Genomic DNA, 12,718 nt, shown 5'->3' on the forward strand with positions numbered 1-12,718 from the left:
GCATTGTGAAGAGCTCTTTTGTTAAAGGGCACATCATTGTCAGACTGCAGTGGTCCAGGCAGCCAGGCTCAAGATACCCACGCCTTTCTAGGGTCACAATGGTACGGCCAGAGTCAGCTGGTCTGTAAGCGGAAGTATAGACCATGTTGCGGCACCACCCATAACCGCAAGAGCATCTTGAAGCCTGGTCAGGCAGGAGCAGGTAGAGGTAAAGCCCCTTGCGATGTGGCTCCCCACCACGTGGGACAAATGGGTCAGCTTCTAGCAGGAGTCACGAGCCTGGCGATCAGCCATAACCCCTGCATCAGAATCATGATGTCAGCCTCTGTCAGTAAAGACCAGGCACCTGGGCATTCCCGTGAGGGGCCCAGACTGGCCAATCAGCACCACGGTTCGTTTCTACAATCACTGCCTCAGAGATCGGTGTCCCTACTCTGCCAGTCTGTAGTTTTCCACGTGGCCGACCAAGCATGTAGCTTATGTGCAAAAGCCCAGTCATCTGACTTCCGCTAACCAGAGGAGTGACCACATCTGCTTTGGTTCTGCCAAGCTGGCTCTGAGGCCAAACAGCCACAGTGGCCCAGTGGACTTCGGCTGTCAGCTTAGCCAAGCATCAGTGCACCAGGCCCAGGCCTCTGGGGAATCTTGGTGAATGGAAGACCTCAGTGAGGCTGAGATTTACTTCAGGCTGTGAAGTAGAATAGAAAGCCAAGGTGCCACTGGGGCAGTCGCTGCATTCTCTTTTTTTTTTCTTTTTAAATTGAATTAATTGATTTACAATATTGTATTAGTTTCAGGTGTACAGCAAAGTGAGTCAGTTATATATATATATTTTTCAGATTCTTTTCTTTTCTTTTTTTTTTTTTTTGCGGTACGCGGACCTCTCACAGTTGTGGCCTCTCCCGTCGCGGAGCACAGGCTCCGGACACGCAGGCTCAGCGGCCATGGCTCATGGGCCCAGCCGCTCCACGGCATGTGGGATCTTCCCTGACCGGGGCACGAACCCGTGTCCCCTGCATCGGCAGGCAGACTCTCAACCACTGCGCCACCAGGGAAGCCCCCAGATTCTTTTCTATTATAGGTTATTACAAGATACTGAGTATAGTTCCCTGTGCTATACAGTAAATATAGCTTGTTGTTTATCTATTTTGTATATAGTAGTAACTGTTAATCCCATACTCCTAGTTTGTCCCTCCATACTCCTTTTCCCTCTGGTAACCATAAGTTTATTTTCTATGTCAGTGAGTCTATTTCTGTGTTGTAAGTAAGTTCATTTGTATCGTTTTTTTAGATTCTACATATAAGTGATATCACAGGATATCTGTGTTTCTCTGACTTAATTCACTTAATATGATCATCTCTAGGTCCATCCATGTTGCTGCAAATGTCATTTTGTTCTTTTTTATGTATGAGTAATATTCCATTGTATAGATATACCACGTCTTTATCCACTCATCTCTTGATGCACACTTAGGTTGCTTTCATGTCTTGACTACTGTAAATAGTGCTGCTATGAACACTGGGGTGCATGTATCTTTTTGAATTAGAGTTTTCTTCTTTTCCGGATATATGCCCAGGAGTGGGGTTGCTGGATCATATGGTAGATCCAGCATTCTTGAATAGAGCATTTCCATTTGAAGAGCAAGGCTTTTTGGCCCTTCCTGCCTTGTAAGTCAGCACTGAGCTACTTGCCCAGCACCAGTGGTCTTCCCACATTCACACATCTTCATATCACACACAAGAAAGCAAAACACAACACAAAATCCACTCTGTTTCCTTAAGTCCTCTGGGAATTTCAGGCACTATATTAAACATAAGTGAGAAGGTTTGTGTTACAACTGCAAGAATACAGAGATTATTTAATGGCAGTTCTCCATATTAAAGTTGAGAATGCCTCCCAACTTCAGAACATTTGAATTTATATAAAAACACTTGAAAAGGGAACAAATTGATATTTGTTCAAGAGAAAGTCATCTCCTATAGTCTCCAAATCTACGCAGGGTAAAATATAGCTCAAAGTCAACCTCACACTGCTACACTGGTAGTTAAGAAGTTTGCCCCATTCTTGTGAACTAAGGTCTGAAAAAAATACTTGAAAACTACTGATATATAAGGCTTTGAGAATTATATTTACAGCTCTAAGTAATTAACTTTATTATGTTTTTTTTAAGAAAAAAAGAAAGGGCATTCCTGGACAAGAGTAAAAATTAAACGTCAGAGAAACATACATCAAAAAGGTAAGCAGCAAAGTGAAGTAGTCACACCTGTTCAGTTTATAAGGCACTGCTTATTGTCTTCTTGCAGCCTGCAGTCTCTTGAGGACAATAATAGTTTCCTAGCTACTATGTCAGTCAGGATATAGGCCAAGACACTTTAATAAAGAGGCCCCAAAATACAGTGGCTTCAACAAAATGGTTTATATCTCACATGTGTAATCGTCCAGAGCTAAATGCTACCGAGACACTGCCATCCTCAATATGTGGCTTCTTTCCTAGGTCAAGAAACATTAATTTGGAGAGATGTTCTAAAGGCTAAATGAATAAAGCAGACTGTATGTGTATATGTGTGCATGTATGTGTGTGTTAGAGAAAATATATGTATAAGCATTATTTGTTTTTATATCTCTATAAATCCTTATCTATACATATTTATCCATCTATATATAGAGGGAGACATAAATATAGATATATAGGAAAATCAGTGTCAGTACATCCATAAAAATATATGCAGTAGTTGAATTTGGTCATTGGAATATAGGTGTTTACATTTACAGTTTACATTTTTATTTGTGTTTTTTAAAGGTATGTGTATATACTCAAAATATTAAACATGTTCAACTATTGTGATGGAAAAGTGTCATTTAAACAGTAAAATATGCAAAAGAAAAGTCTAACAAGTTAATTGTGGCTATCTCCAGATGGTGATGTTTCATGCAATTTTTATTTTCTGAGTTTCCAATAACGTGTATATATTACTTCTAATCAGACCCCTGAAATCTTGTTCATTTTAGTAGTGGTTTAAGGAACAACTTTTCTCTAGACAATGAGGGCTAGACTTCATTTTCCACATGATTTCTGATTTTGAATTACTAGATCTATACAAGATTTTAGAGTCCAATTAAAATTTATTAATTTTCACTAATCTATGTATCTTACATTCTTGCCAATTTACATGGCTGCACTATTAGTGAATGTGTATAATATTGTTCAGAAAGAAAGAAAAAAGTGGTTGCGTCCATTTTAAGAATGCTTATTTTCAAAACACTAAATATTTGTATTTAATCATTATGACATTTTCATTTAGGTCTATGTGTCCATACATAAATTCTAAACCACTTTTTTCCAAAGTATAATGAAATCTTGTATGTACTTTAAAAGTGGTCCCTCGTAAGTAGAGAATGCTCTGGACCCCTGCTTGAGATCCCTTGCCATAACTTTCTTTCTTGTCTGAGTGTATAGTGCAAGGGGGTTCAGAATTCAAACCCATATTCCCTCACTTGCTTTCTTTTTTTTTTGATACTTCTGAATTGAACTCTTTTCAACACATGTTCAGTGGTAGATTGATACGTTTCTTATGTATTTTTACAATTAGACAGCCATAAGTTATGGTATTGTACTTTGTAATACACAGCTTATAAAGCACTTTCAAAAACCTTTAACACTTGATGTTCTGTGATAATATAGAACAACAATAGTATGTCTATGTTATGGAGGAAGAGACAGGGACAGAGGTTTAAGTGGATTTTCCTGGGTTTCTGGCTCCTAGTTGATGTTTTATTTCCACTATATTATACCCTCTCATAAAATTCCTCGCTTGCTTTTCGTTTCACATGTCAGCTGCTGTTTGCATAACTCTGTCTTTTCCCCTGCCTACCCCTAGACAACAGCAACGCTGCTGGCCAACTGGCCTCGAGTAGAAAGAAGGTGAAAATGCATGTGCAGGACCCTGCCAAAATCAGCAGTAAGATTGTTTGTGCCACTTCTATTTTGCCCTGGGGGTCGATAGAAATTTTGCTAAAGTTTTGAGGAACACAGGTCTTCCTTAATTTTTTACTAGTCAAGCTTACCAGTCAATTTAAGAGCCATGAAATCTTTAGAAAGCAACCCATTTGGAGCCAGGATTGTAAATTGTTTGCATTTCTGTCATAGCTCTTATCTGCCCAGGACCTAATTTTTTTTTCCTCTGAGTTTTATCTGTTTTTCATGAAAATTCCTTTACCTTATATTATTGGTTTATTAAAATGGCTAGTTTTTATAAATTGTAAACAGAAAGTAAGTTCATTCTCTCATTGCCCTTTCAAATCTACCTTCTAGATGAGTTTTTCCTATCTTGGGCAGGTCATAGCATTTTTCTGTTCCCTTTTCACAGGAACAAGAGTCTTTTTCCAGTTATTGGGGGTCCTTTCAGGCCTGGTATTAAAACTTAAGTATTTTCTCCAATTCAAAGCACCTCCCTGCCTTCTGCCTGAGCAAGCTTGGTCTGGAGCACCTGCAGTGGAGAGGTGGCATAATCGGGGTCTTCTCTCATTCTCTCTTGGCCCTACTCCCACTCAAGAGCTGCTGGCTTGAGCCCATTCAGGATTGGGGAAGTGGATGAGAGAGGAGAGATAAGAGTGTGGAAGTGTCTTACCTGACAGGCACAGCTGTGAGATGACACTGGATAAGGAAAGTGCACAATCACTAGCTCTTTCCTCTACGAGATGCTTTCATTAACTCCGCGGTGAGGGAAGAGGCACCAGCTTGACTTTTTTGGAAAGAAATGTAGCCTGGATATGAGTGAAGAGCTAGGGCCGCCATAACCTCTTCCACTAATACTTTGGACGGTCGCATAGGTGGTTCGGTGCATTGCCTTTGGACGTAGGCTGTGAAGTAAGGTGACCAACTCGACCCGGTTTGCCCAGGACTTTCCAAGTTCTGCCACTGAAAGTCCTGCATCCTGGATACCCCTTAGTCCTGAACAGACTGGGGCAGTTGGTCACCCTTTTTGGCACTTAGTGAATTGTTCTCAACTGCTGGGACTTAGTTCTACTGAGATTTTGAGAAAACAGTATTAAATTTAAAATTGTCACATTTACTTCTAGAGGTTAATACCAAACACAACAATTAAAAAAAATAACCTTATATTATAATCTGACTGCCATAGTATTTATTAGGGTTTGTTATGGCGTTTCAGTGTTATTCAATGGGTACTACAGCCTGGGGACACAGAAGTAGTTAAGTCCTGCCTTGCTCAGCCAATCTGTTTTGAAGGTAAAATACAATGGCGCTATATTATGAATTAGTGGGTTTTAAGCTCCAAATCTCCTTTTACTAGAAGCTCCAAAGAAAAGACTAGAATGGACTTCAATGTATTTCCTTTTTCTCTCTACAAATATTAGGCCTAACAGATTTGATGAAAGGTAAATCCAACATACCTACTATCCAGGAAAGATATAACCAGAAGCAACAGATAGAGACAGAGAACAAGAAAGAACTCTGCATTTGCTGGACTGTCCAAGGTTGTAATCGGAGCTTTAGTGCCAAGCCAAACTGGACTATGGGAGAGGCAGGCATGAGATGTCTGGATCTCTTCTCACTGGGCTGTGAGCATGGACCTTTAGAAGAGGAGGGAGGAATGACAAAGAGAACCAGAAATATCCTGGTCTTGTAGAGTATTCCACCACTTTGGCATCCTGGGTGAGAGAGGAGGTGCGGAGAGCCTCAGAAAGCCATACCTGGGTGGGTGACCTGCTATTGCCTGGTGAACCCACCTTCCAGACGGAGGAAGTGAGAGGGAGTCAAAAGATTAACCTGCCTCTTTAAAAACTGCAGTTCTGTCTTGTTAGTGGTTCTCCTTAGCCCATGGCTATACTATCCAAGTCTTCTACTTTCGTATGTTTAGAAATTTCTTTAAGTTTTAAGATTTCTTAAACTTAAGATTTCATAAGTTTAGAAATCTCTGTAGGCTTCTTGTCTGAGATTCTATTCTCTTGTTAAATAACAACAGGGTGACAACTTGCAAAGTTGTGACTTGTTTGATCTTCTGATAAGGTCTAATCATCAACATTTGTCCCATGAGGCCATTTTGATCTTGAGGAAATGAAAACCCTCTCAGTAACTGCTTAGTCTAAAGACCAGAAAGTGGGATTATTTTTCCAACCAATGCGTCCATTTTGGGTTTGACTGAAGGAAAGAGCCTTTTTACTTTGCCGGTCTGATATATGCTCATAATCTGCTTGGAGTTTGCAGCAGTTAGGAAGGAGTAGTCTGGAAAATATTTCTTCTTGGGGTCTGTATTACCCCACCCAGCACCACCAGATGGCGGTCATTTGACGGTAGGCATTGAACACAGAAAGCAGGAAACGAATTTATCTTCCTACCTTAGAAAATAAGACACATGTGAATGATAGCAAACATACTGAGATGCATATCCACAGTCAATTAACTTGTAAATGGCAGAACATCCTCTGCTGCAACATCTACTGAGTCAGTCCTTAATTACTATTTGAAATCAAGGTTTTGGAGGACTCAGTTCTACCCATTCTCTTGATTAGACTTCTTGTTAGTTTCTTCGATTCTAATATCTTTGTCTAAACCCAGGTGGACAAAACTCTTGGTCACATTACTAAAACTTTCAACACAAATGTACAAATAACTTCATTCTAGGTGATGTGCAGGACATGTGTCTCACCTGTGAAGCCCACCATAGGGTTTCCCTTAACTCACTTCCTTTAATTGTACATTAGTCGATGTACAATTGGCATCTATTAAGCACTCAACACATGGCTGCTTGAGACATAAATAAAATGCTGATTTCTCTTATTTGTTTGTTTTACTAATGTGGGACAATGAAAAGTAAAAATGAGTCTAAGATTTGCCATTTAATTCTTGGTGCTTAAGGACTAGGCATTAAATATTTTTCTTTGTGCATTATTTTTCCTATTTTCTCAGGGAGAAAGAGAGGCAGACAGAGACTCCACCTAACTCATATGACAGAGCCCCAAAGAAAAAACTTAAGAGGTAAAGAAGAAAAGGGGAATACACTCTCAATAATTATGCAGCTCATTTCCTGTGCTTTACTCTGTGTTTTTACTGATAAATCCATTTCCCTAATTGCTTTATGTAGCTTTACTAACTGTTGGAAAACGTATATGATTTGGTCCATTTTCAAAATGTGTATGAAAGAAAAAGAAGATAATTCCACAAACAAGTAACTTGGTGACAGATCTAAACCAGACCCAGTGTGTCCAGGGGCTACCACAGTGATGCTGTCTTCGCTGAACTGATAACTTTCAAGCTGGAAATAGCCTGCTTTCATATAAAGGGCACATATACAACCCACACATTATTTAGCAGACCCTTTTCCTGCTACACAGAGAGTCAGAAGTTGCACACCACGGGTGGCCTGGGGTGGTAGTCAGAAGTCTGTCATTCTCTTCTCCTGAGTGTGTGGGCTTGGACCTGTCACTTGACAGCGTTTGCTTCAATTTCTTCATCTGTAAAGCAAGAGAGTGAATTAGGCCCACACCATCCTTCTCAGTTCATCCCAGTTCTACTAGCCTACTACCTCAAAACTGGACCATGGACAGCTCCCCCTCTTCCCATCATAGCTCTAAAACATTGGCTGGAGGGTCAGCATCAGTTACACATCCTCCTTGAGCTAGTTTGAAGAACTTTCACCCCTACTTCTGTGGAATCAGGTCTCTAGCAGCCCTCCCCACCATGCAACTTGTGGATTATCCTAGAGCTTCCTGAACTCCTCTTTCAGCTAAGGAGAAAGCCGACGTGAGGGAGAAGTGAAGCAAAGCAGAGAACACAAAGAGAAGGCAGACGTCAGCTCCATTAGGTTCCCCCATCATTACTCTCTCTCTGCTCACTAACCAGAGCTCAAGTAGGGAGATGCAAGTACAGTCTCTCGCTTTGTTCCAGCTACCTAACTGCCGTGAAATAGTGTAACTGGAGGTTCACTTCAGAACATGATGCAGCTGTATGTTTCATTGTCATGTAAGAATCAGTGGGGCTGACTGGACTGGGAGCTAAGACAGTTTTACTGAAGCCCGATTTCTCTGTTAACACGTTCTGTTTTGTGTGAGATTTGAGGGATGAGGTAGAGGTAGACATTCTGTAGTTATGTATCAAAAATGCCACTTGGAAGAAAGACTTTGACTCTAGAGATTTATGGAATAAAGCTTTCTAAGTTCCTCCATACCTTTATAGGAACAAACTCAGCATGGGAGAAGCAGTACGTGTGCAATTGAAAATGAGATAAGGAAGGAATCTTCTCTTTCAGGGCAAAGAAAGCGCAGGTATGAAAAAGTGGATTTTCACTATCAGATACTTCCTGTGACCTGTGGTGAGGTGAAGGGGATGTTACATAAGAAGAAATTGAAAAAAGGTGGGTTTTATGGTCTATTTGCAATTCCTAGCCGAAGGGATCACGAGAAGTAATGGAATTATCCGTATGAATTACACATAGTTGAAGGAATTGGGACAATGGTTTGGCTTGAGAGAAGGAGGAAGGGATCCCTAAGTTGCTATTTTCACACTTTAAGAAATCATACATTTTAGGTGCTTACTCCCATGTGAAAGTGTCCATGGGGAGGGCAAAGAGAAATGAAGCAGAAATAAAAGGGAAGAGGCCCTCAGCCTCCAACTTCATATCCTCTCTCCCTCTGGATGATTATCACCAAGGCAGGTGCTTGATGTAGTAAGGATAGAACAGAATTCAGAATCAGACAACCTGAGTCCCAGCCTCAGCTATGTCGAGAGGGACTGATTCAGCCGAGTAGAGAATGGGACCTTTCTGACCCTGAATTTCTTCATCTAAAAAAGAAATCATTAAAAACCTGCTTCATGGTGTAGCTGCGAGGAATTAGTGTACATAATTGAGGTAAGGTATTTAAACAGCTTAACCGAGATACAATTCACCACTGAGAGTGTACGACTTGATGTTGAGTTTTATTTGTATATTCACAAGATGGTACAGCCATCACCACAATCTAATTTTAGAATATTTTTGTCAGAATATTTTTTCACTAAAGGAAACTCCATGTCTATTAGCAATCAATGCCCATTCCCACCTAACCCCACCCCGCCACCCAGCCCTAAACTGGGCTAATCTGTTTTCTCTCCACTAATCTATTTTCTGCTCCATAAATTGGCCTATTCTAGGTATTTCATTTAAATGGAATCATATAATATGTGCCCTTTTGGGACTGGCTCTCTCACTTAAGATTATGTTTTCAAGGTTCATCCATGTAATAGTATGTATTAGTACTTCATTCCTTCTTATTGCCCAATAATATAATATTCTATGGTATGTATATACCATATTTTGTTTATCTTTTCATCAGTTTGGATTGTTTCCACTCTTTCACTATTATGAATGATGTTGTTTTGAACATTCATGTACAAGTTTTTGTGTGAACATATGTTTTTAATTCTTTTGGGTATATACCTAGGAGTGGAATTGCTGGTTCATATGATGATTCCATGTTTAACCTACTGAGGAAACACCAAAATGTTTTCCACAGTGGCTGTACTGTTTTATATTCCCACCAGCAATGTATGAGGGCTCCCATTTCTCTACTTCCTTGCCAACACTTGTTATTGTCTGACTTTTCTATGATGGCCATCTTAGTGGGTGTGAAATGGTATCTCACTGTGGGTTTGACTTGCATTTCTCTAATGACTAGTGATGTTAAGCATATGATTATCTTTTATACATAACTGAGATTTTCCATTGGATAACATTTCACAATTATTTTTAATATCAGCTATCCATGATTTCAGGGATGGGAAAATCTCTGTTCAATAATGCCATTAAACTGGGTGAAAAGTATAATAAAGGGCACAGATGCTGCTGTGGTGCCGTTCTGAGCTGCAGAGCCCCCATTGGAGACCTTAGTCCCAACCTGAGGTTCCCCAAAGTCCATAGGAGATTCTGACTTGTTCTCTATCCCTAGCAAATTAAAATGGTCTCACTCTTCAAAATCACTTCCTTTTCCTTTGTAGGTGATTTTGACATACTTTTAAAAGGTTGATTTTGATGGTAATTATCATTTTGTTGTTGTTTTTGCATATTGGTTAAGGAAATGTTGCCACAAAGCAGTTAATATCCTTTGAGGGGACTTAAAGGCTAGGTTTGGGGATTCTGAAGCCTGAAAGGGAAGGCTAGACTCTCCTGTTTTAGATCTTGAGACCAAACTGGGTAGGTCCAGATCCAGTGTGTTGGGAGCCCACCATCTGAGAACAAAGAGGGCTAAAGATTAACTTACCCTGGTCTTACAGGAGTTTGGGTGAAGTGTATACAGAGTGAGAATGGAGACTGGTTCACCCCCAGGGAATTTGAAATCAGAGGAGGCCACGAAAGATCCAAGAACTGGAAGTTAAGTGTTCGCTGCGGTGGGATGCCCCTACGTTGGCTGATAGAGGTATTCCAGTGACAGGGATGGGAGATGTGACTTTCCTTGCTGTGCCCCAAGAATAAGGTCACTATTTGCTCACCAAATATTTGTTATGGCTAAAGTCCAGATGAGTTATGGCTAAAGTCCAGATGAGTTTTAGCTAAAGCCCAGATGCCTCTGAGTTTATCCTCTCACCTGGGGAGAGGTGTTCCACATTCCTAACCTCAGTACAATGCAGCACATCACTGTTGTAAAAGGAGCTCTGTCAGGATGGATGCAGGAGCTTGGAGGAAGGAAAGGTCATTCTGACTCAGGTTCATACAGACAGCTTTATGCACTGAAAGAAGAGGACAGTTTACAATCAAACAAGTAGGAAGAAGTTACTCCAGACAAAGAATGGCACGAAAACCAGAACCATGGTTGAGGTAAACATATTGTATGTGATAAGGCATAATCCATCAACTGGAGTTGTTTGTGGAGGGACTTAATGCCAGGCTAATGTGTTTAAACTCACAATATAGATAATGCAAAATCAGTGAAGTCTTCTGAGGTGGGAAACGACATATTTAAAATAGTGTTTTAGGTGGCCATGGGGCCTTGAAATGACTTCAGTGTCTTTCAGCCCAAGAAACCTACACTCAACATGCAGTGCTCAGCTCAAATGCCATTTTTCCCTGAGTATTCCCTGCCTGACCTGACCCTGACCATCCCTTCCCTAGGATTCTTGAGCCCATTACTAAGGCCTTTCTTATACTGTTTTATTCTCATCCTTCCATGCATCCCCTTTTTCTCTCTAGACCCCTCTTGGGTTTGTCCATCTTTGTGTGCCCAAGATTGGCCAGAATGTCTGGCACCAAATAGGCATGGGATAAGTGTGTGTTGATTGACTAGCCCTGGTAGAGGGACTCAAGCTTGAGTGACACTGGTGGAAATGGAGAGGAGGTGAGAGGTGTCAAAGAGATTATGAAGGAAAACCTCTTAAAGTTAGGGAAAAAGCACAGGAGGAAAAAAAAGTTCTAAAGATGATTTTTAAGCTGCCACGGATTGAATTCTAGAAGAAGTACAAGTGAGGAGAGGGAGATGGTTTCTCATTTAGACACCTTGGCTTTGGGCTGACAGTGGGACATCCAGGTAGAAATATTTGGGAGGAGGTTGGAAATGCGAGACTCACAGGCCAACCATATACTTAGATCTTTTTATCTTTCAGAAAAAATTTCTCCGTAACCCTCCAAGGAAATATGGCAGGATGAGAAAGGTGATTATTGCATAACTTTCTACAAGTTCTCATCACGTAACTGATTTTTCATGCACTGTGTATTATTCTGTGGTTTCTCAACTGGGTAATTATTAGTAAACTTCCTCCAACACCCCACTCCCACCTTTTAAAAACTCTGGGTATGCAACTTCAGTGTTGCTACTTTGAACACTATGTTGTATATATGGCAAGATCTTCTTTGCATGGTAAACCATTTGAGATGGAGGTGATAAGGAACCATCAAAATAGACCCCATGGATGTGCTTTAGCTATAGATGCAGATGAAAGGGTGTCAAAGTTGTAAAAGAAGACATGATGCTGGAATACATAAAAAATATATCCTAATAAGATGATAGGGTCATCTTCAACTCAAACCCAGATTTTTAAAATCATGTTACGATTTCCTAACTTTAATGAAATCTGATGGAGCAAAAGTTTATTCACAGTCTAAGTATAGGAGGGGCTGACCTGGAAAATTGTTTACTCTGATGCCACTCTTTCAGCTCCTCAAGGGGGGCTGTGCAGACCTCCCTTCTATCTATGAAAGTGATTCCTTCCTCTATGGATGAAACGAACAAATATGTACGGTGCAGTGTTGATTCAGGACATGGTGATGGTTTTTCCAGGGTTGGGTATGAATGAGAACTTGAGAAGAAGGAGGAGGTGAGAAGTGCCATTCTTATACACTTCATGTAGAAATGGCCATTCAAGACGTTCACAGACTTCTAAGACAGGTCAGACGTAGCTGGCCAGTGGGACTTCATGTTCCACTGGGAATGTGAGGTCCAGGCCTTTACATTATCTGACATATTCTGGACAGTTTGAACTCTAAGTCCTTGGGACATTTCACCCACTGGATTTCCTAAAGGGAAACTATCATATTATTTGCCCTGCTTAGTGAGTATATTAAAGACCAGCATCTGTACCATTCCCCAGGTGCCAAGGGTTACTCAGTTAGATTACCCACATAAGCTGACAACGTCCTACCAACAGATTCTACCCTTATTTGTGGGTGCAGCACTTTTTAGCAACAACCTGCAGTTACCTCTATATTTCACATCTCCCAATGAGCAAGAACA

At 40.6% G+C, this 12,718-nt stretch overlaps 1 protein-coding gene across 9 annotated transcripts in view; it reads left to right on the forward strand.

Moving 5' to 3' along the window:
- The window catches only part of LOC308621982 (nuclear body protein SP140-like), an 86,107-nt gene that overhangs the window by 66,599 nt on the left and 6,790 nt on the right, over positions 1-12,718 (forward strand). For all 9 annotated transcript variants that reach the window (XM_081242940.1, XM_081242945.1, XM_081242948.1 and 6 more), the window contains 6 exons: positions 2,172-2,237; positions 3,880-3,960; positions 6,930-6,998; positions 8,269-8,373; positions 10,269-10,411; positions 11,592-11,639. In XM_081242940.1, the coding sequence (XP_081099066.1) occupies positions 2,172-2,237; positions 3,880-3,960; positions 6,930-6,998; positions 8,269-8,373; positions 10,269-10,411; positions 11,592-11,639 (512 nt within the window). The remainder of the gene's footprint in view (positions 1-2,171; positions 2,238-3,879; positions 3,961-6,929; positions 6,999-8,268; positions 8,374-10,268; positions 10,412-11,591; positions 11,640-12,718) is intronic.

Source organism: Mesoplodon bidens (assembly GCF_964165515.1).
Source record: "Mesoplodon bidens genome assembly, chromosome: 8".
Lineage (NCBI taxonomy): Eukaryota > Metazoa > Chordata > Mammalia > Artiodactyla > Ziphiidae > Mesoplodon > Mesoplodon bidens.